General features: G+C 56.9%; 2 protein-coding genes across 2 annotated transcripts in view; one reads left to right on the top strand and one right to left on the bottom strand.

The window, feature by feature from the left end:
- The first annotated feature begins 2,176 nt into the window (after positions 1–2,176).
- Positions 2,177–3,166, top strand: CDK5R1 (cyclin dependent kinase 5 regulatory subunit 1). Its single transcript, XM_074562017.1, has one exon. It carries the CDS (start codon positions 2,265–2,267, stop codon positions 3,159–3,161), a length of 897 nt encoding a protein of 298 aa, XP_074418118.1. The 5' UTR covers positions 2,177–2,264; the 3' UTR covers positions 3,162–3,166.
- A 4,533-nt stretch (positions 3,167–7,699) lies between these two features.
- The window catches only part of MYO1D (myosin ID), a 175,249-nt gene continuing 156,121 nt past the window's right edge, over positions 7,700–26,827 (bottom strand). The window contains exon 22 of the mRNA XM_074562010.1: positions 7,700–8,248. Coding sequence (XP_074418111.1) covers positions 8,092–8,248 — 157 coding nt within the window. The 3' untranslated portion in view covers positions 7,700–8,091. The remainder of the gene's footprint in view (positions 8,249–26,827) is intronic.

Here is a 26,827-nt window from a genome sequence, read left to right on the forward strand (position 1 = left end):
GAAATCTCTCGGCGAGAAGGTGTCCAGCTCTGTCTGTTGTCCCTCGAAGGGGACAGGATTGGCCTGAGCCAGCGGGTGACGCCGGGGGGAGCAGCCAAACCCCCGTGCCGGAGGCTGGGACTCAACCAGGAGCGAGGATGCTCCAGGAGGTCCGTGGTGACGCTGCCCTGCGCGGGGTCGGGGAGCTAATTGCACGTTGGGTCACTCAAAACCGTCGGCGGGAAGCCGGGATTTTCGAAGGCGGCTGCGCGCCTGCCTTCCACCTCCCAGTGTATTAAAATTAGGGCCAAAAAAGCTCAAATGATAGAGCTCCTTGTTAAACGCTTTTGGCTTAAACTTCAAAAGGCTTAACTTAAAAAGCAGGCTGTCACACAAAGGCGGGTTTCGTGCCGCTTTGGGTCCGTGTAATATTTTTTTTAATGGACAAAGGGATTTCTCGGGAGCAGCAGTGCTGCTCGCGCCGTCCCTCTCCCAGCACTGCGCGGAAAAGCCTCTAAGGCTGTTTGGGAAGAGGATGGGCGGAGGGGAGACCTTCTCACCATCCCTTCAAAAACCAGCTGCCACCCGGGGCTGGACGCGCGTCGAAGGCTGTGGGCATTTTCGGGTGCTTTGGGGCAGGTCTGTCCCCACGGCGTTGGAACCGCGGCTCCCTCCCTTGGCCTGGGATCGGGGCAGGTTTTCAAGCCCTGCTCCGTCTTCCCAACGGCCGAGCATCAGCTTCACGGCCCATCGCACCTCATGGAGCTCGTGGCGCTGAGAAACCCGCTGCCTTAGCGTGGGACGGGGAAAAAAGACGGATCAGAAACTTTCGCCCTGGTGCCTCTGCGTGTCGGCAGCCCCGACCTGCGCGGCCGTGAGTACCCGACACGGCACCAGCCCTGTGAGAAGCAGCAGCTTTGACCCAAAGTGAGATTTTTTTTCTTTACCTTCCACATGCTTTAAACCCCACGGGTGGGGGGCGGGCACGTCCCAGGCTGGCAAAAGTGTCCGAGTGGCACCGCCTGGGGACGGCGGTTTTGGGGACAGCCCTGTCCCCTGGGTGCTGGGAGGGTGTAGTTGTGTCTGAATGAAATGGGACATTTTGGAGGTTTTTGAAGAATTCCGTGTCGCGTGAAGGGCGTCTGTGGCAGCGGTGGCTTTTGAGAGTACAGATGAGCTCTGTTTGAGTCATTAGCCAAGCCCTGATTAGTGCAGTGCGGGGATGAGCTCTGTCCCTGCTCTCTGGCCACCAGCCCCCCCGGGGGAGGAGGTGGCCCCGGGGACCGCTCCGGTGGCCACGGCGGCGCCGGAGCCGGGCAGCGACGGAGCGGCCTCTGAGTGTCGCTGCAGGTTCTGCAAAGCGCGACGGGCCCCGGCGGCCCTGGCCCGGAGCCGCTCCCCGCGTCCTGCGGGAACGGGGCGCCCGAGTCCCGGCCCGGGGGGCACCGAGCTGGGCGGGGGACTTCCCCCGGGACCCGCCGGGCCCTGGCACCCACCGGCCGTGGGCGCTGTGGGCGCTGCCCCTCGCCCTCCCCTGCGGCCTGGCGGCGTTTTCCTGAAAAACCTTTAAAACTGTGTAAAACCCCGGTGCCTTCGGGGCCCCGCGCTGGGTCAGGCACCCGCGGCGGGGGGGGAGCGGGGCTGGAGCGGGGTGTCACCCGCGGGGCCGGTCCAGGCGCCGGGGTGTCGGGCGGAGGAGGCCTTTAAGTTTTAATTTTGGGGTGGTATTTTTTTTATATTTCAATTCGGTTTTCTTAATTTTATTCCCCCGCCGGGGGCTCGGGGCGCTGAGCCGGGGACGGGCACCGCGGGGGGCGGGGCTTGGCGGCGGGGGGGCGGGGCCTCCGCAGTGTAGGGAGCGCGGGGAGGCGTGGCTTGTCGCGCGTGGGCGTGGCCTGGACGGGCAAGAGGCGTGGTCTGTGCTGCGGTGGGCGGGGCCTCGGCGGGTGCGGGGCGTGGCCTTGGCTGCGGTGGGCGGGGCACATTCGGTTAAGGGGCGTGGTCTGGGCGGGCGAGGGGCGCGTCCGGCGCGGTTCAAAGGCGGCGCGGGGGGGGGCGTGTCCCCCCCGCCCCTTTCCCGCCGGCGCGGCGGGCGCACGTGGCGGCGCGGGGCGGGGCGGCGGGGGCGCGCACTGCGCCGCCGGGAGCGCGCGCGGCGGCGGGGCGGGGCCAGGCGCGGCGCGGAGCGGCGGCGGCGGCGGCGGAGCGGGCAGCGAGCGCGGGGCCGCGCCGGGGCCGGGGCCGGGGCCGGGGCGGGCGGCGGGGCCCGCCGGGCGGCCGGCGCCATGGGCACGGTGCTGTCGCTGTCGCCGAGCTACCGGAAGGCCCCGCTGTTCGAGGAGGGGGCGGCCACGGTGGGGCACTACACGGCGGTGCAGAACAGCAAGAACGCCAAGGAGAAGGGCCTGAAGCGGCATTCGCTGATCTCGGTGCTGCCCTGGAAGCGCATCGCCGCCGTCTCCGCCAAGAAGAAGAGCTCCAAGAAGGTGCAGCCCAACGGCGGCTACCAGAGCAACGTCACCCACCTCAACAACGAGAACCTGAAGAAGTCCCTCTCCTGCGCCAACCTCGCCACCTTCGCCCCCCCGCCGCCCCCCGCCGCCGCCGCCGCCGCCGCCCTCGCCTCGGCCCAGAAGGCTCCGCCGGCCGCGCCCGCCGCCGCCGCCGCGACCCCGCGGCGAGTGGTGGTCCAGGCGTCCACCAGCGAGCTGCTGCGCTGCCTGGGCGAGTTCCTCTGCCGCCGCTGCTACCGGCTGAAGCATCTCTCGCCCACCGACCCCGTCCTCTGGCTGCGCTCCGTGGACCGCTCGCTGCTGCTGCAGGGCTGGCAGGACCAGGGCTTCATCACGCCGGCCAACGTGGTCTTCCTCTACATGCTGTGCCGGGATGTCATCTCGGCCGAGGTGGCCAGCGACCACGAACTGCAGGCAGTGCTGCTCACCTGCCTGTACCTCTCCTACTCCTACATGGGCAACGAGATCTCCTACCCGCTCAAGCCCTTCCTGGTGGAGAGCTGTAAGGAGGCCTTCTGGGACCGCTGCCTCTCCATCATCGACCTCATGAGCCCCAAGATGCTGCAGGTCAACGCCGACCCGCACTACTTCACCCAGGTCTTCGCCGACCTCAAGAAGGAAAGCGGCGCCGAGGAGAAGGGGCGGCTGCTCATCGGCCTCGACCGGTGAGCGCCCCCCCCCCCCCCCCGCTCCACCCCCCCCCTCCCCGGCCTCCGCCGGGCACCGGGGGACGCTCCCGGTCCCCCCCTCCCCGGGCCCGCCCGGACACGCGTCGCTCGCCCCGGCCCGGCTCGGAGCCGCTTCCCGGGGGATTTTTCCAGGCGGGGAATAAGCGGGAGCCCTGGGAGAAGGGAGGAAAGTGGGGGGGCACGGGGAGGAGGATGCGGGGGCGGGGGCGAGGGGGGGGGGTCGTCTGCCGCCGAACCGGAGCGCAGACCCCCCCGGTTCCCCCCCCCCCCCGTGTTTCCAGCCGTCGCCCCCTCCCCGCCCTGCGGCCCCGGGGACGCTGCGGCTCCGCCACCGGGTGGATTTCGGCGGATCGGGGGGAAGGAGGGGGAACCCCCCCCCAAACCGACACCTTCCCCCCACCCCCAGCATCCCCCCCCCCAGGGCCCCGCGGCGGGGGGAGCGGAGCGGGGCTCCGCGGGGGCCGCTCACCGCATCACCGGGACAAAGAGCAGGTTTTGGGGGGGGAGGGGGGAGGGGGGCGCGGAGTGTGTGGGGGGGGCGTAAGGAGGAAAAAAACCACACAAAAAAGGAAAAGAAAAAAAAAAATGCGCTAAAGGCTTCACCGGAGGCGGCTGAACGGGCCCGAGCGTGACTCACCGGCGGCGGAGCAGCCGGTAACGGGACAGAGACGCGGCTCGGCCCGGGGACCCCCGACACCCCCCACCCCCCCCAACCCCGAAACACCCCCCACCCCCCCCCCTCCGCCTCATCCCGTCCCTTTATTTATTTTTCTTGGAAGAGACTGGAATTATTTCCCGAGCGGGTCGGGGTTGAGGGAAACAACCGCTACTGTATCATGACATCCCTGTGAAATGTCTTGTTCCCATCGTGCACTGACCATGAGTGTTGTGTAAAGGATCTACTTGAGTGTGCAAAGCAAAGGAAAGAATCTACATGCTGCTATATGAATACTTTTAGAACAAAAAAGAAGCAAAACAAACAAAAAAAAAACCACAAAAACAAAAAAGGAAAAAAAAAAAACCACCACGAAAAACAAACTTACTAACCTATGGGGGGGGAGAAGGAAAAAAAAAAAAAAACACAAGAAAAAGAAAAAAAAAACCTTTCTTTATTCTTTCATTGTTGCTTTTACAGTGGTATTGCGCATGCGAACAGGAGCATTTTTGTGTCTTTCAAAAAAAAAACAAAAAAAGGAGAAAAAAACACATTAAAAAAAATAATAATCAAAAGAAAAAAACCTTAACGAGAGATGGCTGTAAAAAAAAAAAAGAAAATAAAAATGACACCCATGCACAAAGACCCGACACCACCCCGGTACCGCAGTCCTGAGCTGGTTTTCCCTTATCAGGCCTGGGGACTGCTCAGGTTTTGGGTTTTTATTTTTTGATTGTTTTTTTTCTCCGTGTGCACCGTTCTAGTTTAGTTCCGGGCCATCGGGCGTTAAACTTGCCGACGAGAGGGAGAAATAACGTGCCATTTCTTTTTATTTTATCTTATTTTATTTTATTTTTTAATTTTTCACTTGAAGCTCTTCATCGCTGTACAGTGGGACCCTGCTAATGATACATGTGTACGTACGTTTGGTTTTTTTTTTTTTTTTTTTTTTTTTTAGTGCAATCTCTTCTGTAGATCTTTGTTGACCAAAATTGGTGGGTATTGTTACTTATTAATTTATATTTGTCTCATTTTGTATGTGTGTGTGTAGTGTGTTTGTAAGTATGTGTGGTTTATAACCTGACCGACTGTGTCATGGGGCTCAGTGTGCCTGTAATTTAATCCCCTCCCCTTATTTTTATTTATTTTTGTACTGTGCTGATTAAATAAAAATGCACTGACCATCCATTACACGGCAGCGGGTCGTGGCGGAGTCTTTTCTGCGTGGTTCCCCCCCCTCCCCCCCCCCCCCCACCTCGGCACCTGCGACGCGCCGGGGGCGGCGATGCCAAATTGGATTCGCTTTGACGAACGCGGGGTTTAATGCGGGCGCGGGTTTAATCGTGGGTCCCGTTTCCCCCCCTCTTCGCCGGGGGTGAGGAGGAGCATCCAGCGCCCGAGAGGTGGGAAAAAGAAAAAAAAAAACCCCGGGGTTATTTATCGGGACGCCAAAACTCCGCTTCCCGTCCCTGCCATCGCCTCCCCCCAGCCACCGCGCCGCTCCGAAACCGGGACCGCCATACTGGGATGCAACTAGATTGGCTTTTCTTTTTTTTTTTTTTTAATTTTTTTTATTTATTACAGTGAATTATGTAAACAAAAAAACCCCAGGTCCGTTATAGCAGGGTTGGGTTTTTTTTTTTGGTTTGTTTTTTTTTTTCCGCTCTTTTACATATCGGCAATTAAAAATTAAAATATCAGCAATTTAAAAAAAAAAAAAAAAAAAAAGGTTCATTGCATTATCGCCCCAGGCTGAAAATCGAAATTCAATCTAGAAATAGTTAATTTATGGGAAAAAACCAGGAATATATATTTTATATATTTATATATATATATATATATAAAACCAGAGCAGGAACAGATAATATATTTTATAAAGACACATTTCATCACGTACAATATTGCCATCTCGTAGCATTAGAAATTTCCTCAACCTGCGATTTATTGCCGTCCATCATGATTCAATACAACCATTTCGTTGGAGGGATAATGTATAAAAGTGCTGATTAAATCTCCTGCCGCTACCTTGCCTACGGGTTAGTGTTACTGGGGGCTGGGGGGGGACACGGCGGGACTGGTAGATATAAAAAGCGAGAAGTGCAAATAGAAAGGCACAGCGAAGGCCGAGGATTCGCCTCCGGGTGCTCCCCCGGGAGCATCGAACCGGAGCTGGGGTGTCCCGTGGCGCCGGCACCGCTCCTGGCTGGGGTGGGATGGGGACGGGGCGGTGGCGGCTCCTCGGGGGTCCCTGGGATGGGGACGGGGCGGTGGCGGCTCCTCGGGGGTCCCTGGGACAGGGACGGGGCGGTGGCGGCTCCTCAGGGGTCCCTGGGATGGGGACGGGGCGGTGGCAGCTCCTCAGGGGTCCCGAGTGTCTCGCGGAGGGGCAGGAGCTGTCACCCGGCTGGGACGTCACCCCCCGGGCTCCCGATGGCCCCGGCCGTGGTGGGGGACTTGTATTTGCAACACCTGGAAGAGCTTCTTCCCGAGGACTCGGGGCAGACCCGCCGGTGCATCCCGGAACCGTCACCGGGAGCGAGCGCCGGCGGCCGGGATGCGGCGCTGGGATGCTGGTGGGGGGCTGGGGACCACGCCAACGGGATGCTCCGGCCTGGGGCCTCCCCGGCAAAGAGCAGGGCATTCCGCTTGTCCCACTTCAGTGCAGAGCCAGAGCCCCCCCCCCCGCGCGGTACCCCCCTGCGGGTCTCGGTGGTGGCCGTGGGGCACCAACGCCGCAGCGCCCCGTCCCCACGCCCCGTGTCCGTGCCATGGCTTTGGGACACCTTTCGTCAACAGCTCGTTAGGTGAAGAGCCTCTTCCAGGCTTTCCCGTTCCTAAAATGCTCAATTAAAGACGCGCTCCCTGTTTGCCGGCTGGGAACAGGCGGTTCCCAGGGTGGGGGTCACCCGTGGACCCCCCCCGCCAGCATCCAAGGGGCTGGGAATCCTGACCTGACCAGCAGTGCCAGGACTCGGGACACGTAATCCCAACGTCACGCGGCCGCCGCCGCTCCAAACCCACCGCAGCCGCCCGAGGCACCGTGGAAATGAAACCCCTGCGGGTACGTCCGACCCCCAACCTAAACACCGAGGTGGGGGGTTGTCCCAGGCGGGCGCCGGGCAGCGGGGAAAGGTGACGCCGCCAGACGAGCCAAGGTGACGTGCGACACCCCAACACCCAGCACCCGCCGCCGGGAAGACGCAGGAAAACGCTTCCACGGGAGCAGCCGGGATGTTGGGTGCCGGGTTGGTGCAGACGGACGTGCCCGGGGTCGGTGTCGAGCGGTGCAAGGTGGGGGAGCCATGGCCTCAGCCCCCCCCCGCCCCGCGCTCCGTGTCCTGCCAGAGTCACCCACCTGCAGCGGGACCTTCGGGGCCCCGTCCCCGAGCCTCAGCGTTGGGACTAACACGCCGCCCCCCCGGATCACCAACGCAATTCAACAAGGCCACTTGGTCCCAACGGGAACCCACCGGATTTTTAGGTCACCAGCGAGGGGAATTAAGGCAAAAGCAATGCAGCATTAAAAAATAAAACCTCTGGAACGTGAATCCCACTCTCCTTCCTGCTGGTGGCCCTGTCTCCAGCCAAGGTGCCTTGATGGGTTCATGGCCTCCGGGCAGGGAAGCAGCAGGTCCGGCGGTGCCGTTCCGCGTACCGTCCCGACTCGGTGCGTGCCGGCAGGGCTGGAAGCCTGTGGAGTGTGTTCCCGGAGTGGGACGCCAGCCCCCCCCCCCCTTCCAAACCTGGCCGCGGGTCCAGCGGGATTTGGTCTCACAGGCCCAGAGTCCCTGAGCCGGGATCTTTGGTTCCTCCGGCGGAGGCTGCGTAATATTGCGAAAAAATGACACAGAAAAAAAGAAACAGAGAAGGGAACAGCGGAGAGGGTTTCCGAAATCAACGTGGGGAAGGGAGGAAAGGGTGTAAGTACCTATAAATGCTTTTTTTTTTTTTTGGACTAATTCAGAAGCACTTTCCTGATATTCTGGCCCGTGTTGTCCGATGGAGACAGGCCATTGGCTATTTTAAGCCTTCGTTGCATGCGGTGGTGAAACCCTCTCCTGAATTTGGGTTTGCTAAACCTCTGGCTTTAGAGATCTTTTTAGGCGCGTGACTAAAAGTCACAGCTGAGCATCTCTAAATTAATCCCCCTCGGAAAGTCCGAGGCACGGGGAGGGCGATGGAAGCCCCGTCCATCTTTCCTCCGCTCCCTCGCTCTCTCTCTCTCCGGGCTCCTTGCGCCGAGCGGAGCGGGATGCTAATTCCCCGGCACGCAGAGGATGAAACCGGAACGATGCTTGGTGAAATCCGGCTGGGATTGGTTAATCTTGGTTTCCACGGAGACGGTGCATTTCCGCCCGTGCAGGCTGCACTGGACCGGGTTGGTGACGCTGACTTGCAGAGCGCGTTTCTCACTGCGAAGGCAAAAAAGGGAAGAGCGGGGTCAGGCAGGAGCCGGGGGGGGCCGCGGCGGCTCGGCCCTCGGCGCGGGGCAGGGAGAGGTGGTTTTGGATCAGGCCGCATCCCGCAGCGCGCTCAGGCAAACCTCAGCTGGGGGGGCCAGCTTTCGGGCTGGGTCCACCCCACGCCAAGGTCCCCCACGCCGGGAGCGGTGTCCCCAGGGACCGTGGCGCGGGGCTGGGCGCCAGGGACGGGGATGTCGTGGTGGGGGGAAAAATCGCTCCACGGGGCTGGCGGGGCTGGGGTCTGCGGCAGCTCGGCCACCCGCTCGCCCCATGACCCCGCCGGCGGCACTGCAAACCATCCCCCAGCTTTTTAACCCTTTAACCCAGCTTTGGTGCTAAAAATGATTCTCCTGAGTGAAATCGGGAGGTTTTGCCACCCAAATTAGTTTGTCCTTGGCCGTTCGGGTCACTGCCAGCGGGGGACATGCGGACAGCGTGGCCACGTGGCTGCCCATCTCTGCTCCGGGGTCAGCGCCGGCCGTCGAGGATGTCCCCCTCGGCTAAAGGCCACAAAAGCCACTATTTTGTATCACAAATAACCTTCCTTGCAGCGTAAGGAGAGGAACGCCCGGCTGCTCCCGTGGGCCGGGGATGAGACGTGGCCGCGCTGATGCACGAGCTCCAGCCACGAGCCCTTTGGACCAGCAAAGAGCCGGCGTTGTGAGCCAGGAGAGAGAATGAGCAGGAGAAACGCCCACAGCAGAGCCGTCCCCAGCAGCCACCGCCAGCCCGGGGAGGGGGGAAGAGACATCCAGGAGTCCCTGGGTCCCTCATCCCGATCCCCCTCTCTACAACTCCCTGAAAGGAGGGTGTAGCCGGGGGGGGTCGGTCTCTTCTCCCAAGGGACAGGCGATGGGACAAGGGGAAACGGCCTCAGGTTGCGCCAGGGGAGGTTTTAGATGGATATTAGGAGAAATTTCTTCGAGCATTGGAAGAGGGTGCCCAGGGCAGTGGTGGTGTCGCCATCCCTGGAGGTATCTAAAAGCCGGGCAGACGCGGTGCTGAGGGACATGGGGTAGTGGTGGGTTGGGCAGTGTTGGGTTGATGGTGAGACTCCATGATCTGAAAGGTCCCTCCCAACCTCGACGATTCTACGACTCTATGACTTGGCCTTTGGGAAATCCCTCCTGCGACCTCGCCCACACTTGAAATTCCTGAATGGCCGGAATTTCTTACTATCGCACCAAGTGGTTTAAAGGCTGAGTGGCATCGACTCCACCGCCTCCCTCGACGCTCTAAAGACCCCGCGGAGGACGCGCTGGGTTTCTGTCCTGCTGCGTGGAGCTTCCAGAGCCGAGCTCTCGCCTTGCTTCAGTGGCTACGGCACTGTCGCTGACGCGGCCTCAGCCCTCCCTGCCGCGCAGGCTTCGTTTGCCCTTCGTTAAGACCGTTCGTGGCACATCACATCCCACAAAGCCGCATTTTTACGCCGCTTCGAAATAACGGCGATGTTGACGGCTTCCCTAAAACCGAGCGGGGTGGGGGGGGGTTGGGGGGAGGGGGGCTGGCAGGGCAGCGGTGCACAAAGCCCTCACGTTGTCCCAGGTATTTAATACTTATTTACTCTCGCCTCAGTGAGCTGAGGCGAAAATCCCTGCTTAGTTTGCTATTTTTACCGTGTCTTAGCAGAAGGAGCCGCGTACGCAGAGGAACCTCTCGGAGATTCCTGCCATCATGTGCCTGGAGAGCAGGTTTAGCATCAAGTGTCTGTAACAAGGACAAGTGCTAACGACTTGCCTTCTCCCCCCCCACCCCGCCCCCCCGAGCCCCCATCAAATTATCGGTAAGAAGATGGAGGGGCTGTCGCTGTTAATTGTCAAATTCGGGTGGCCCTTTTGAGCAGCGCGAAAGAGCCCAGGTCAGGGGAGAGGAACGTCATTAGCCTGGATTTTGACCACACGCAGGAGCCGTGCCTGGAAATCAGCGGGGCGAGGGGGGGGGATTCTGCCCCTCTGCTCCCCTCGGGGGAGACCCCCCTGCAGCGCTGCCTCCAGCTCTGGGGCACCAACAGCAGAAGGACACGGAGCTGTTGGAGCGGGGCCAGAGGAGGCCCCGGAGACGCTGGGAGGGCTGGAGCCCCTCTGCTGTGGGGACAGGCTGAGAGAGCTGGGGGGGTTCAGCCTGGGGAAGAGAAGGCTCCGGGGAGACCTTGGAGCCCCTTCCAGTCCCTAAAGGGGCTCCAGGAAAGCTGGGGAGGGACTCTGGAGCAGGGAGGGGAGCCATGGGATGAGGGGGAAGGGTTTTAAACTGGAAGAGGGAGATTTAGGTGAGATCTAAGGAAGAAATTTTTCCCTCTGAGGGTGGTGAGCCCCTGGCCCAGGTTGCCCAGAGAAGCTGTGGCTGCCCCATCCCTGGAGGGGTTCAAGGCCAGGTTGGACGGGGCTTGGAGCAACCTGGGCTGGTGGGAAGTGTCCCTGCCCAGGGCAGGGGGGTGGAACTACCTGGTCTTTAAGGTCCCTTCCCACCCAAACCATTCCATGACTCTATGTTGCTTTTCTTCACGTGAGAACAGGTTTCGGCCTCAAACCCTTTGGCTGGGGGAGCGGGACGGCTCCTGAATGGCATCCAAAGAACAACCCCCTTGGCAAGTCCACACAGGGATCGCAAACCCCATCCTTGATCTTCCCCCCTAGGCAACGCAACACTGGACCCTGCCACCAACCCCACAAGCAGCTCGATGTGCTGCGACCTTGAGTGTCTTGGACGCTCCTCCTGTGCTTGGTCAATGGCCAACAAGGCAGAGGCTGGAGGAGATGTCGGTTTGGTTTCCAGTCCATCAGTCACACCAGCATCGTTCCTGTTGATGCAGCCACAAGAAGGGGAGACGGCAGCAGCTGGCTGCCCTGGAGGAAGATGGTTTATTTATTGACCGAAAGGGAGAAAACATCTGCCTGCCTCAGCCGATAAACCGGACTGAAAGACCTTCCAAATCACACTGCTACAACGAGATTTTACCAAGCAGCACAGCTGGGGAGAGGCTTCCCCAAGTTCCTGCAGAATTTAGATCCCAAGGGAAGCATCGGGGATGGAGATGGTCCAGTGCAATCCTAGAAGTACCACAAAGTCTTTCATAGACAAGGGCAACGCATGGCGAAAACACCCTTTGGAGCTCATTGGTGCTCTGCAAGACCTCGAGCAAGACACCGATGGCAGCAAAGGCAGAGACAAGTCCCCGCTTCCACTCAAACTTGGGCTAAAAACTGAGATTTTACTGCATAATCCTGTCCCAACACGGTACTTTGCTCTTCCACCTCCATCTCGCTAAGACGATTCAGTGAGGAAAGGTCATCAAGGCGAAATTCAGGTGGAAGAAAGTTTGCTCTATTAAATTTCAAGCTTGGAAACACACATCTCTTCACCATCCGTGCTTTATTCCTTGAGTATTTCAATGGTTGCTGCTGTTTAAGGACCATTTATGAATTTACTAATTACTTCTGAATAATCTTCTGGCCTTCTGCCAATTTAAAGGACCAACTGGGTTTCGTATTAGAGATGGAAGATCTTGCCATTTGAAGACTTAAGGGCAGAACTGAATGTATTTATGATGATTCTGCGTCTCAAGACACAGCCGCCGTGCAGAGAGCTAAGTGACACCGAAAACCACGTCAGAATTAAAGAGCTAAACCCAAATTCTCCGGCTTTCAAGATCTGTCTTTTAACCGCAGCTGAGCACCCCGCCATGGCAGCCCAAATGCCCGTCTCTTCTTTCGCCCTGGGGATCTACTCGATTCAAGGGTTCTGCGTTGGTCCAGACCCCGTTTCTTATGGAGCGCAACGTCCAAGCGCCCCCCTCCGCTCAACAGGCAAGGGCTGCACGTTACGTCCTCAAAAGACAGTTGGGAAGTTTTTGCTGCCTGGAGAAGCCCCCCCTCGCCCTTGTCCCTTTGCGTTCAGCCCCCTCGTTCTTGCCGCATCCCGGCAGCCGGCGGAGGCGAGAGAGCCCGGCAGATCCAGGACAACCGAGAGCCCCCGGAGCTGGCGCTGGATTGACCCTTGCTACAGGCTGCGTGGGAGAGATTGTTCCAGACATCAGCCTCTATTTTAGTAAACCCTTAACAGGCTTCCGAGACGCTTCTGCCGTCTGTCTCGTACAGACCGGCGTTTAGGAGACCGTCTACAAGGTCTCGGTGCTGGTGGCTCTGTGGGTGCCCAGCCCAGCTCTGCCCCACCGGGACCAGCCCCGTCCGACGGCTCTTCACCCAGCCCCGACGTAACCCGCACACCCACGGAACTCAATGAGGACAAAACGACGGGTGCTGCTGCCGGGCACCTTCTGGGAAATGAAATGACTTGTTTGTAACGACGGTTCCATTAGAAGAGACCGTGAGACGCAAGAAGAAAAGGCCAGCCGCCGGCAGCCAGGTGTGCAACCGCCCGCGAAAGGGACGGCAAAATCAAAGAGCTTTCGTGGGGAAGTCAGGATCGACCCCAGCGCTGCTCTAGAACTGCCCGGGAACCACATCGTAATTTCTGTATATAATAAACCACATGATAATTTCTCTATATAATAAACCGCATGACAATTTCTCTATATAATAAACCACATGGTAACCTCTGTATATAATAAACTACATGATAATCCCCGCATATAATAAACCACATGATAATCCCCGCATATAATAAACCACATGATAATCTCTGTATAGAATAAACCCCACGACAATTATTTCTGTGCGCAATAAACACCAAGAGGTTTTTGGTGTTTCCTGAAAACACAGATCTTTTTATAGAACTGCAAACAATGGTTTGGGGTGGAAACAGCCTCTCCCGACGTCCTGGCAGTACAAGCCACGGCCGCCGACCTCAGGTGGTCGCGTGGGCCGGGGTTTCTCTTTGCTCTGTGGGTTTCGTGGCTCAGGGAGCTCTGCAGGACTGGGTGACTTCTCCTCTTTCCTCCACCTCCTGCTCAGATGGATGCTCAGGGTCAGACGGACCCCTGCTCCATCCGAGCGTGGCAAACCGCCTCCCTCGGCTCACTGCGCCCGTCCAGGGACTCGCGCTCCTTAGAGGAGTTAATGGCAAATAGTCGAGGGGACGGCTCGGGGTGCGAGCAGGCGAAGGACCACGAGCATCGGCAGCAACAGCGGCTGCGTGACGGGAGACCCGCATCCCAGAGCGAGAGCATCCGTAGAGGTACAGCCCGAGCCCATCGGACACCTGGGTAAAGGCTGGCAAAAGGGAAACCAGCAGAGAGGAGATGGCTCCAGGTGGAAGCAGACTGGTGGCCCATGAAATATTAGAGTTTTGACTGAGCATTTAGTCGAGGACCTCGGGGAAAACACAAGCCAAGTAGCGCATAAACGGCCCCAGACATCTGTCAGTGCTGCCGATAATACAAAAGCAGCTCCGGCGCCAGTAAGCGGTGGGAAGCAAAACGGCGAAGGGAAAGAGGGGAGGAAGATCAGAGGGAGTTTCTGCGAAGGCAGCGGTTAAGACTAGAAAGTTAAATAAATGCATCGGTAGGTACATGTCAGACACACGAGATGCTGAAGAGCAAACGCAGAGGACCTGGGATGTCTCGCGAGGAGCTGTAATAGGCGTGAAAATACAGCAAAGCCCTCGTTAGTGAGACGTTCTTCGTTTGTGGCCGTGAGCTCCGTCGAGAGGCACGACGGGCTGCAGGGAGCCGGGCTCACGCCGTGCCCAGGGACGGCGGTACCCGGCCACGGTCCGGGGATGCTCCGAGACGCAGCCCCATCGCTCCCGGGTGAGGTGCTGCTGCCTACGGACAAAGCCAGCGGCAGCGCCGAGCCGGAAATTAGTTCTTTTTAGGAAGGAAAATTTGGGTAGAAGATGGCAAACCCTGATTTTTCATGACAACAAGCCAGAGGGCTTTAAGACGAGGCCAAGCACGTAACGCAGCGTGAAACGAGGGCTCGGCGGTAATACACCAAATGGGCTGTATTCCGGGGAGGATTTTTTTTTAAACGATCAAATCGTTCTAAAGTTTAGATCAAGGGCTCTTGCGGAAAGGCAGGCATCACCGTGGCCCACTCGGTTAAGGCTTCGAGGGAGAGCGCAGCTGCAAACAAGCTGCTGGGAAGCGCGAGGAGCAGGCTGGAGAACACTGAGGAATCCTAACACCTCCTGTAAGGCGGCGGCGTGGTCTCACGCGGGTACTGGCTGCAGGCTTCCAGGGGCTCAGCGATGAAAAACAAAAAAAAACAAAACAAAAAGGCTGGCGGATGAAGGGAGGCTATAAAAAAGAAACCAGAAAAGCGGTAGCTATGTTCTACGTGAGGGAAAGGAGCGGAGAGAGAAACTAGAGAGGTCTGAAAAAAAAAAAAGGCAGCTTTCAAGGTTGTGCTTCCTAACAACTGCCAGAGAGACGAACAACAATATTGGGAATTTCAGGGCGGGCGAGAATGGCTTCCCAGGCCCCGGGTGACCTCCCCGCTGTGGCTCACTCCAGGCTGTGGCGCTCACTGCTACTGGGGGGTGGGAGGGGGGACAGAAGTGACAAAAACCGAGCAGGGTCTAAAATGACACGGGCTATACCATAGGTGATAAACATTGACGTATCTGAGTTACAACAGGTGTCATTTTTGGAAAAGATAAGTGTCTTCTGCATGAGGGGCTGAGGGCCGTGCCGGCCTGCGGATCTGGCAGGGGAGGGCTGGGGGAGATCTATCTCCTCCGACCACTCCCGGTTCTCTGCCACTTGCAGGACAATGATACCGGGGACAGCCGGGCTCGAAGGAAAAGTTACGGTTCTCAGCGTGAAAACTAACCCCACAATAGCTCAACCGCGAGATGAAAACAGGACCGTCTAGGTTCTCAACGTGTACAAGCGCGAAACCTCGTGTGCGTTTTCCACCACCCCGGCTGTACCCTCTCGCTCCTGTGCTCGAACGGAAGCATTTGGGGAGCCGGGGAAGCGCCGTCCCTGGGGAGCCACGGCACGAAGGGCACCACACGCCGATCATCCCGGGCGGATATTTCATCCCAGGGAGAGCCGTCCCCTGCAAGCACTCCGAGCTCCGGCACGCTTCGTCTTCCCTGCTCTCCCGCTGCCTCTCGGGGGGGCAGTAACATCTGAAGTGTGCGCGGCTTCAAAGCGCCGGCTCCCGCTTCCAGAAGAGATTTACGCGCTTGGAGCATAAATTTCCCTAAGTAAGACTCGGGTGATTTTTGACAGCATCACCCCGGTGACTCCTTGGCACACTCCATCCTTCTTTGCTCTGCCGTCGGAAGGAGAAAACACCTTTTCCCATCCAGCTCTTATTAAAACGCCCTGGCTCGCGTAGCTGCGGCGATGATTTACTACCCTGTGTACCCGAGAAAATAATTTAATGTCCTCTTTGCCTCCTCGCGGCGGCCGCTGGACTGTATTAGCGGCGCCAGAGGAGATCCCCCTCCATCAGCGGCCCCTTTTTAGTGCAGCCCGGGAGCTGCAGCTGGCAGCGCTCTTCATCCCACGGGTCTGGTTACCAACACCGAGAAGCTCGGGGTGAAGAGATTAACCCGGACCCATTTTCGGGTGCAGATCATTCCTCTCCGCTCATAACTCAGGAGCAGCCGGCTCAGCGGGGACGAACGGGGGCGGGAGGCAGCGTGTCGCTCATTCGGCATCCGCTGCGTTACTCACACGTGCACCAAAGGGCCGCGATAACACCCTAAACCACACCGGGTTTTCAAAATCCGCCTCGTGAAACCCTCTCTGAGGTCTCGCACAGCGAAAGCCCGAGACAAACAGGATGTTTTCTCCAACCCTTACTCGCTCTTCAGAGACGGGGGGTTGTTTGCGTTGCGGAGCGCTTCTCTATCAGGTGGTCTCGGCGGAGATCAGACATTAAGAGGGATCAAAGCCATGGAGAAGAGAGACCACAAAGAAGTCAGGCACGAAGAAAGGAGAGCTCAAGTCAGGATCAAAAGGCAAATTTCCATAGTGGAAGGTCAGGACAAGTCCTCCAGGCGTTTTAACGCCAAGAAAGTTCAGCTGAGTTAAACGTGGCTCTGGCAGGTCCGTTCTCACTGTGTGGTTTTTCAATATTATCTGCAGTCAAGTGACACTTGGTAGCGTGAATTCTTCTTTGGCCTTCAAAACCAGCAAATGTTTGCAGCTTATTTCTGACACCGTGTCGTACCTTGTGGCCTACGCTCAGGCAAATCACCGCAGAAGCTGGAAGAGGCGGTTCTTCAAAAGCAATTTTTCCATCTGCGAGAGAAGGACCGGGCTACAAGCTGCAAACCCACGTCGTTCCACGGAAAACTCAACCACTCAAAAAGTGGCTTTCAATCTTTCCTGGCTCCGACTTGCCCACGCGTCATTTTTTCTCTGCCGACATCTATTTACCAGCACAAACCACAGAGCCGCTCGCCTTCGCTTTTGGGAGCCGCGCAGCACCACGTGTTACACCACCGCGCTAGCGGGTTGCGTCAGCAGCTCTGTTTTTGCCCTTTTAATGAGAAACAAGACTCGTTAATATCCGTATATCCCCAGTGAAAAGCCTTACACGTGTCCAATATCACATACAGCAAGGCGAAAGCAAAGTCAACCATTAACACTGGGGTCCGCTGGCGTCCTGATGCTTCCATTTATTCACGCCTGAACCATAAAAGCCACTTTCCCGAGGAGACGGCAGCTGCCACCACCCTGATGTGCTTTTTCCATGACGTGTCCGCGGTAGATCCAGGTATATCCCTTCCCCTCCAGCTGAGGCGTCAGCCTCGCCCGTTCAAACGCTTGGCTGGCTCATTCTTAAAACACATTTATTCCGGCTTGAACCCAAGGTCAGGCGGCCCCGGAGCAGCGCCGGCGAGCTTGCGCTTCGTTCTTCATTTTATTTAGTAACTGGGGCATTTGTGCATCCGTCCTCGCGAGCCGGGGAGCGCTTGCCGGCGAGGCGGCGAGCTGTGAAATATTTCCGTCTCTTCCAGCCAAACCGTTCGGTTCCCGCGCTCCCCGGGCGAAGGAGGATCCCCGGGGTAGGGGGGTCAGGGCAGGGGCTGCTCCTCCCCTCCCCTCCCGTCCCCGGGGCTCTTCGCCTTCGCGGGGAAGGTGGGGGCTAACAGCCGGATTTCAATAAAATACCGAAGCAGCTAAAAAGCAGGTTAATGGGGGTCAGGTCCCAGCCAAGCTCTTATTTTACGGTGGGAAAGCTCCCCAAAAAAGTGGGTTTGAGACATCGCTTTGACGATACCCTCACAGCCCCTTTCCTCCATCCCTGGGCAATTCGATCGAATCAAAAAGTGAATGCAATTATCCCGTATCCCGTGAAATTCAAGAAAAGGATCAAAAATTAACGGAGGCTTCACCCTCCAGCTGCACCGGGGCAAACGCTCGCCCCCAGCCCTAAACACGTCTCCAAGTTGAAGGTGCTGGGCTTTGGGGTGGGGGACAAGCACTTTGGGCACCTCAACTCAGCTATAAATCATACCCCCACCTCGTTACCACACTTGGGCTCTTAATTAATCCCCTCCCTGCCCGCCCCAGCACAAGGCTTGGGCAGCAGCGTCCCCCTGCCCGCAGGAGCCATCGGGCTCCGGTACCCGCTGCTGACGCTCCCCGAGTTCTGCTCCTCTCGAAGCCGAGAATTCATCCCCGCGCTTCGAAAGGGGGAAGCCTCCGTCTTTTTTCCTCCCCTGTGCCATCAGCGTTCGACGCCTGACGCAATTCATCCCTCGCGAAGCCCTCGCTAAAGCCGGTCGACGGGTTTTGCGGATGAAAAACGCGCGCGTTCACTTAAATAGGGTATTTCCCGGGAAATCTCATCAACAAAGCAGCTTTCACATAAAAAAAAAAAAAAAAGCACAGAGAGCGAGTTCAATAATTTATTTCCTCCAGCAGGCAAAACCGAAAGATACCCAGGCAGCTCCCAGCCACCACGGCAGTGCCACGACAGCACCCACCTACCAGGGCCCTGCCGAATAGGCGGGTTATTGATGCAAACCCCGAATTTTGATGCAAACCCCGAATTTTGATGCAAACCGCTCTAAACTCCACATACTGCCCCTTTTCCCTTCCCTGGCCCCCGGGCGCAGTTTGATACCGTAGGAATTAAATCCTTTCCAAAACTCAGTGTATTTCGCGTTCTCTCCGCAGCTAAAATCCGAAGTTTTGCATCCGATTTTCAGCCCGGTGAAGATTTACAGACCGGTGATAAGCAACCGCCTGGAGGGAAGAAGGATGGGGAGGGTGGGCAGGAGGCGGGGGGGGGTCTGTGGTCCCTGCTGCGGGGGGAGCAGGTGGCAGGAGGGAGGGCACCCGTGTCCCTTCCGTCCCCTCAACCAACCCCTGCGCAGGGCCCGGCAGGAACGGGGAGGGGGGGTGGGGAAGAGGAGCGTCACCCGGGGTAACCTGCCCGGAGCGGAAACCAGTTTTGGCACGGAATTACGAAACGAACACGCTCGTTAGGTAAGAAACGACGTCTACGACCACGTAACATCCTCACCCTGCCTACCCGCAGGGCTCCGGCGCGCTTTGCGGCTCGGTTTGCATCCTACTTGGTTTTGGATAAACAGAGAAATTTAGTTTCTGAGGCCGAGGGGCGCGCAGGTTACAGTCAGGCAACGGGGGCCGCTTGCTCAAACTGACCCCGACCTCACCACCACCAGCCTTCCCCGGGTGCAGCACCAATCTATAAATTACAGCTTCTCCCAAAGTCCCCAATTAGTCGTATTTTCTCAGCTATTCTGAGCCCTGGCAAAGCTTTTGAGAGTCCGCTCTCAGCCGGCCCGCTGCTTTAGCAGGAGCAAACGCGGCCGCAAGGCGCTGGAGCGTTACATATTTTATAAAAACCACTACGCCAAAAATATGATTCCAAGTCCTTGGCTGGAGACAGGGTAAAAGCGGAACATCGGCTCATTCACGGGGTTATGCCAAGAATCCCGCATTAGAAATGCACCAGCACATAAATAAAATAAGACCACTTAGGAAGATGAGCGCAGACTCGCTTCCCGTTTAGGACATCACGGACCTCCATTCCTGGGCAGGCTGGGAAGCAGGAAAAATTACATTTTCTTTTCGGCTCCGGTCCTCGCCGTCACCCAGCCACTGGGCTGAATTCACCGGAGCCGCGTTCGCTGGGGCGTACGCAGCCCCACGTTTGCGATGTCCCTCCTGAAAGGACGCTCTTGGCCTGGACGGCAGATGCCGATAAAATTCCGCTGGCTGAATTTTCGAAGTTTAAGGAAGGAAGAAATTAGGGGGAAAAAAAGAAAAAAAGACTTCAAAGGGAATCTAACACGTTTCGGTCAGCTGGGATGTATTTAGAACGCGAGGCACAGGGAGCTGATGGCGAGGACATCAAGTGTGGGATTATCCAACTGTTTACCGCTCAAATTTACAAGGGGACAACAATTTTCTGGTATCAAACAGCGGCCGAAACACCTGAGGGGTGCATTAGGATGGAAAACGATGCCACAGCGAAGGGCCGCTGCTGCCCTGGCGTTTCCCTTCGACGCAGACATAACCCGTAGCCGTCCCGATGGATGGGCAACTCTACCTTCCCCAACGGTAGGTGCAGGGCTGTGGATTAAACGGGCAGTTTTAGATATTTGCACAGGGATTTTTAGATATTTATGCAGAGGTTTTTAGCTATTTATACGGATATTTAGATGTTTTTCAAGTCTGGCAGAGGGCCGAAGTCCTTCAACAAAGCTGTCTCATAAAAACGCGGGAAACTGCCACCGAGCTTCATAGAGATCCCCTAAAATTATTATTAAAAAGATCCAAAGTGTGCACACTTTTAAGGCTCTCTCCTCCTTTTCTTTTTGACTTATCATTCTTTAGGATCGACCTGTGCGAGTGAAACTGCCAGTTTGGGCCATTTGCTACGGCGAAGCCACAAGCTGGGCTTCTGCCGGCACCGACGGCTGCGGGAAACGAGCCACGATGCCGACGGCGCGAGGGCTCTCCCCACGTGCAGGGAAGCGACGTGGCATCGTCGCGTCCCACCCCCGGCTCCCAAAGCTTGGGTTCAGTAACGTCCGTGCCGAGGAGCCGGCTGCCCTTGTCCGAAGCCGTCCCGCAGCCCGTGGAACGCCGAGCGGCTGCGCAGGCAAATGGCTCAGCTCCCTTCTATTCCGCGCGCATCGCCGCTGAGCTCATTAGAGACGGGAATTTAATGGGAGGGCTCTGACATCCCGGGGAACATCCACCGCCGGGCGCGCTCGCTCGGCACGGGATAATTCACCCGGTGCCTTTGAGCGGCGTGTGACAGCCCGTGTGCGCGTGCCGGGGAGGGGGGGTGGGGGTGGGGGTGGGGGGGGTGGGTGATGGAGAAGGGCTGCTTTTAGCAGCAGGGCTCGCGGTCACTATAGCAACCTGGATAGTCATCATCCCATCTGATGCTTCCTTCCTGCCAGCCAACCAGGGGCCGATGCCCAGCAACCAGAGATGGGTTCGTTTACTGCCGCCTCCGATTGCCGCGCGGCGCACCCCGGATAACCCCCGGATAAGCTCATTCTGCCTGAATTCCCCGTTCTGAGGGTCGTGGGTTTTTCCCCCCCACCCCCCCCGAGTTTACCGGGGATGGTCCTGCTGGGCACCGCTGCGATGGCAGCAGCGCCGGCGCGGGGGACTTTGGGGCAGGGTGTCACCGTGACCTACTTAGCGCAGGACGAGGTGACATCACGTGAAATGGCCAGCGGCTTCCCGGCCCTCTGGGCCACTCTGTCCAGTGGCGGGGCTGAACTGATCCGAGCCCGACGGCAGCTCGTCACCACGAGGCCCGTTCCTCTGGCCCTCGGAATAACCTTGCTCTGCCAGCACGAGAGACGTCTCCCCTCCTCGGCTCCTCTGACCTGGAACAGCTGCGCTCAATCCTGCCTCTCTATTTCCAGATCTGAACTGAAAACCCAGATTTTTTTTCTCCTTTTCTAATAGAAAAAGAGAGAAATTAGCTAAAGCTTCAGGGGATAGAAAACCGCCGTAAAAAAGAGGTGCTATTGTGCCGTTTTCTCCTGCAGCGTTGCTCCTGGGGAGAAGCGATGCTCCTCTTCACCCTCCCCGTGTGAACCAAGATTTTTATCGCATTGTGCCTGATAAAAGGTCACACTTTCACGGGCAACCAGCGTTTTCCCCGATGATTTAGGCAGGCAGCGTCAGGGCTCTCCAGCCCCCAACCACCAGCTCGTTCCTGAAAGCCGAACCGTGAATTTTTCTGGAAGGGGAGCGCGGAGGGGTCGGGGCCGGGGGGGTGGGGGAGTGCTGGGGTTACCGCGGTGTTTTGCCAGCGAGGAAGACGCTGGCTCCTCCTCTCCCGGCATCCACACGGTGACATTTCAGCTGAGGAAGCTGAATCATCCTTCAATTAATGACAGGCTTTTAACCCCATGTTGAGGAGTCTCGCCGAGGTCTCCCGCCTGTTAAAAACGCCTCTCGCTACGGCCAAAAGAAGAATCACTGGAACGTAGTGATTTTTCCACCCCTGGGGTTTTCGTTGTGTGTGTGTCCCCCCCCCTGCTCCTTGGGAGCCATTTGATGGGGAGGGACGCGGCAGCAGGGACGTCGCGGGCAGCGCGGTGTTTCCTGCCAAGGCATCGCCCCGCCAGGTGCCTCCCACACCAAAGGCAGTTTAAAACACGCACCGGACCCTGCGGAACAAGGCAGGGGAGAATCATCGGGCAGAGGATGACGGACGGGAAGGGGAAGGGTAAGCTACAAGTCAGGGTGACTCAGGGCACAGCCAAACGATTGCTCCACCATCGCATTCAGGTTTTAGCTTTTTAACCAACGGCTACTTCCCTCTTAGCTCCTGCGGCAAAAGCACACCCAGGGCCTTTCGGAGGAGCCCAAAGAGATAAAGCAAGTATGAAGGGCTTAAAAAGGGATTTTAAATACGAGGGATGCTCAGAAGGTCAGGGGGAAGCTGAGGAACAGATCGTACCAAGGTTGGTCCTACTGAAAAAGGGGCCAGGCTCTTCTCAGTGGTGCCCGGGGACAGGACAAGGGGTAACGGGCACAAACTTGCCCCTGGGAAGTTCCATCTCAACAGGAGGAGGAACTTCTTTGCTGTGAGGGTGGCAGAGCCCTGGCACAGGCTGCCCAGAGAGGTGGGGGAGTCTCCATCTCTGGAGACATTCCAACCCCGCCTGGCCGCGTTCCTGTGCCACCTGCTCTGGGTGACCCTGCTCTGGCCGGGGGTTGGAGGGGATGATCTCCAGAGGGCCCTTCCCACCCTGTGATTCTATGAAAAAAATCCACCGAGAAGAGGTTGGGGGTCTCAGGAACAGAGCACGGAGTGACTCGGTGCATTTGGTTTTGGCTGCCAACATCCCATGAGCGGGGTCCCAGTGGCGGACGGTACTTCAGGGATGATGTTTGAACAGGTTTCCAACTGTTCTCAGGACGGTGGGGGCCGACACACCTCGTCTACACCAAACGTCCCCAGCAACGCTATTTTTTTTTTTTTTGAAGTCTTGAGAAAATCTGGCCTCTGTTTGCCAGCACAGGATGGCCGAAAGATGGGGAGGGTTGGTCGTTAGCCCAGAGGAGAGTTCGGATGACAGAAAAGAGAAGACAAGAGCAAGAAGGCAATCATGAGGTGGACAAATTAGGGAGGGAGCGGGGGATTCCAGACACGTCAGGAAGGAGGAAAGCGGATGGTTGGACTGGTCCCAAAACGTAGGGAAAAGTTGCTTCTGCTGCCTCAAAAACTCCGTCGCATAAAATTGTCCATGTGGAAAAGCCCAGCCAGAACCGGTACTGACACCACCTCCGTATCAGCGTCACAGCATCCCCATGAAACGTTTTGGGGCTGATCAAGTTTCAGCCATGATGAAAGTCATGACTGTTCCGGTCGAAAGCATCGGGGTGAATCAGGTTTGAAGCCGGGGAGAAGAAAGGGGGAGGCGGATTTTGTAAGAAAGATTCTCCTTCCATCACAAAACCTAAAACTCATGAAACAAAGTCCTTCCAGCGGCGCAGGTATTTAAAACGAGGAATTTAATTCTGGATTCCTGATGTCCTCTCCAAGGACCAGGAGCAGTCAGATTAGCCTAAACCAATGTGACAGCCGACCTGCCAGGAGCTTGGGATCAGCCACAGGCACTCCCCGGAACAAAGAACCCAGCCGAAAGATCTCACCCTATGACTAATAACTCAAGGCAGCCCTTTTCTCTGCATTTCAAGCCTGACGATTCCCAAGAACACCAAACTTTCACTGTATTTCTTCAATATTACGGATTCCCGATACCCCACAAGGCATCAAGGACTCTTCTTAGAAGCGGGGCTCCGGCTATACCGGGAAATCAATTTTTTTTATGCGATAGCAAAATGACGGGCAGGATTTCAAGTGGGTCTTGGGTATTCCGAGAGCCTGGGCAGCCAATTCGGTTTTCATTATTTCGGGAGCATTTGCTGAGATGTTCCAGAGTGGTCTCGGTATCACTTCTGCAAAGTAAAGGGCTCTAAAGCTGCAATCCCAGAATAAAAAAGCCGGCACTTCTGCTTCCCTTTGTTCTCTCCTCTTTATTCTCCGATACATTAGCACAATTCACACAGGCAGGAAAAAAGGCAACTTGCTGTGAAGAGAGACAACTGCGTCTTATTTAAATACCTGACCTATTTCTGCTTTTCCTTTGCCTAACTTATTCAGCAAGAAGTTGGGATTTGGAGAAAATAGCTGAAATAACTGTGTTGGATCACGCAAAAAATACTCTTCCTTGTGGCAAAGCCAGTCTGAAAAACAGGTGCATAAACAAAAAGATTTTTGCTTATAGAAATTAAAAAGATTGGAGGGGAAATGCACATTGCCAGGCCGATTCCCATTAGATTCAGCATTTGCATTTTCATTGCAACAACATATAATTTTCATTTCAGGGCGTTACGTGACTCCGCTGGAGGACAACACCTATGGAAACACGAGGTGGATGTTTATTCGAATGTTTATCCTCAGCTACCCCACCCGGGAAGGCAGCAAATCCCTCCTGACCGAAATTCAGCGCCTGGCTCAGCGGGGCAGGCTGAGCTCGCCGCGGAAATCACAGTCTGTATCCGCAGCCCTGGCCTGTTCCCCGGGTCTTCAGCTGCTCTCCGGAGCACGGAGAATCATGGAAGCCCCTAGGTGGGAAGGGACCCTTCAGATCATAGAATCACAGAACCACAGAATGTGTTGGGTTGGAAGGGACCTTAAAGGCCACCCAGTGCCACCCCCTGCCCTGGGCAGGGACACCTCCCACCAGCCCAGGTTGCTCCAAGCCCCGTCCAACCTGGCCTTGAACCCCTCCAGGGATGGGGCAGCCACAGCTTCTCCGGGCAACCTGGGCCAGGGGCTCACCACCCTCAGAAGGAAAAATTTCTTCCTCAGATCTCATCTCAATCTCCCCTCTTTCAGCGTAAAACCCTTCCCCCTCGTCCCATGGCTCCCCTCCCTGCTCCAGAGTCCCTCCCCAGCTTTCCTGGAGCCCCTTTAGGGACTGGAAGGGGCTCCAAGGTCTCCCCGGAGCCTTCTCTTCCCCAGGCTGAACCCCCCCAGCTCTCTCAGCCTGTCCCCACAGCAGAGGGGCTCCAGCCCTCCCAGCATCTCCGGGGCCTCCTCTGGATCTGCCCAAGCAGGTCCACGTCCTTCTTATGCTCCGGGGGCCCCAGAGCTGAACCCAGGCCTCCCGGTGGGGTCTCACCAGAGCAGAGCAGAGGGGGAAGAGTAGAGCAGAGGGGGAAATCATCATGTCCATCAGCCAGCTTTGGGCCAGGCCAGGACCGGTGGGAGAGATGGGCCAGGGGGCTGGGACTGCTGGTGACCCCCCAGCCAGGCTGTCGCTGCCCCTCGGCCCCCTGGAATAAAGAGGGGTCTGTTCCCGAGCAGGCTTAGGCTGCAGACACAGACACGTTACTAGGCACAGGAAAACGCTTTTAATTACTGTCTGGCACAGTTTGCATTCTGGGCTGCAAAAGAATCGATCCTTCTTCCTATCTTTCCTCGCAGCGGAGGGTACAGTTTTTCCTTCGATGCTATTTCTGTGGATGAGCCTCTTTCCTTCCCACCCCCGACCTGCTGCTTCGCGGAGATTGGAACCAACGCCAAAGGCTGTTAATTCCCGGCGGCATCACTGCGGCCACTCCAACAACAAACCCCTCGGGACCCTCCCTGCCTTCGGATTCATCCCAAATACCGCCCCGCCCCGGCCCCGGGCAGGAAAAGGGACGTGGTGACCTGCAGGGTCTTCAGCTCCTACAGAAATTTCTCCAAATACAGCCAAGTTTGGGAAAAATATTCTAAGAATGAGCCGTGGCATCATACAGCCTTAGGCTCCCGGTCTCACGGGGACACCAACCGCTTCACGGGGCCGTGGCAAAGATGAATAACTACGATCCCCGAGCCACGGCGAACGCTATTTGGAGGTACCAAACGGTGGTAGGCTTCCCATTAGCACATCCGTCTTTTAACAGGCAGAATCATCAATATTTTACGCTCCTATATTTCAGGGTCCACGCTCGGAGAAATCAGCAGATTTACACATGGCACTGAGAAATTCGCTACATCAACCAAATGCCTGCAAAGCTCAAGCTGTTAACAAATCACGTATCTACAGCTCGAGCGCTCAGCGTTAATTTATTTTGCTGCGCTCATTCCAGCTGAGCAAAATATCTTTCCCCCGCCCCAGTTCCTAATCAGCTTCCACCTTCCTCTGGGCTTAACCAGAGTTAAATCTTTCGCATTGCTCTCTGCGATAAATTGAAAAATTGAGCCGCGAACGGGGAAAAATGAGTTGCAAAGCAAATGCTTCCACTGGTGATAGATTAACTCTTTGTTCCAAGGCTATCGCATCATTTCAAGAGGCTTCCTATACGTTTTCCGAAGAGCCATTGCACTGGCAAGATAAGATGCCACCACTGTGAAATAATCTCTGGGAAGGGAATCGTTCCTCCAGCCTTGCAGGGTCTGCCCGCCCGTCAGCGAGCCGCGGAGCTCGACGGCAGCACTGCTGAAATGGCAAATTAATGCCTCACCTCAAGACATAACCGGCAAGAGGACCGTCTTACGCTCATCCTAACACTTTCAAGGACTTCCCGCTAACACCACAAACAAGGAACACTCTTCAAGCTAATTTAAAAGCTGCGTCTGAGGATCTCGGTTTTTTGCAACATCCGTTTTTGTTTGCAGCGACAGGGAAGGCTGATGAGGGGTTTCAGTAAATAAGATAAAAACAATCTGTTTGCGAAACAGAGCGGTTCTCAGTCTCATGATTCTCCCTTCCTGTCCGCAGTTGGGTGAAGTGCTCTTCTTCCCTTTGGCGGCCCCAGAGCTTCTCTTTTCTAGCTCCAACAGCTCTGTACGCAGAACAGGTGACAACATCCAGGGCATCCTTTAACGCAACGGCTAGAAATAAGGAGATGACGGCAGAATGATACGGCATCACATCTCTTCATCCAAGAGCACGGCGGTCACGGGACCACAGAGCTTGGAACCATGTTGTACACAAAACTAAAAACGCAACGTGAAGAGCCAGAGACGAAGAGGAGCGTGCGTAGGTGGGAGCCCTCGGGAGGAAGGTGCTAACGCTCTCCTGATGTGGCCTGGCGCAGCTCCTGCTCTTATCGAGGCGATGCGCTGATCGACATCCGCATCACGCCAAGAGTTG

The sequence above is a fragment of the Larus michahellis genome, chromosome 18, assembly GCF_964199755.1.
Source record: "Larus michahellis chromosome 18, bLarMic1.1, whole genome shotgun sequence".
Taxonomy (NCBI): Eukaryota; Metazoa; Chordata; class Aves; order Charadriiformes; family Laridae; genus Larus; species Larus michahellis.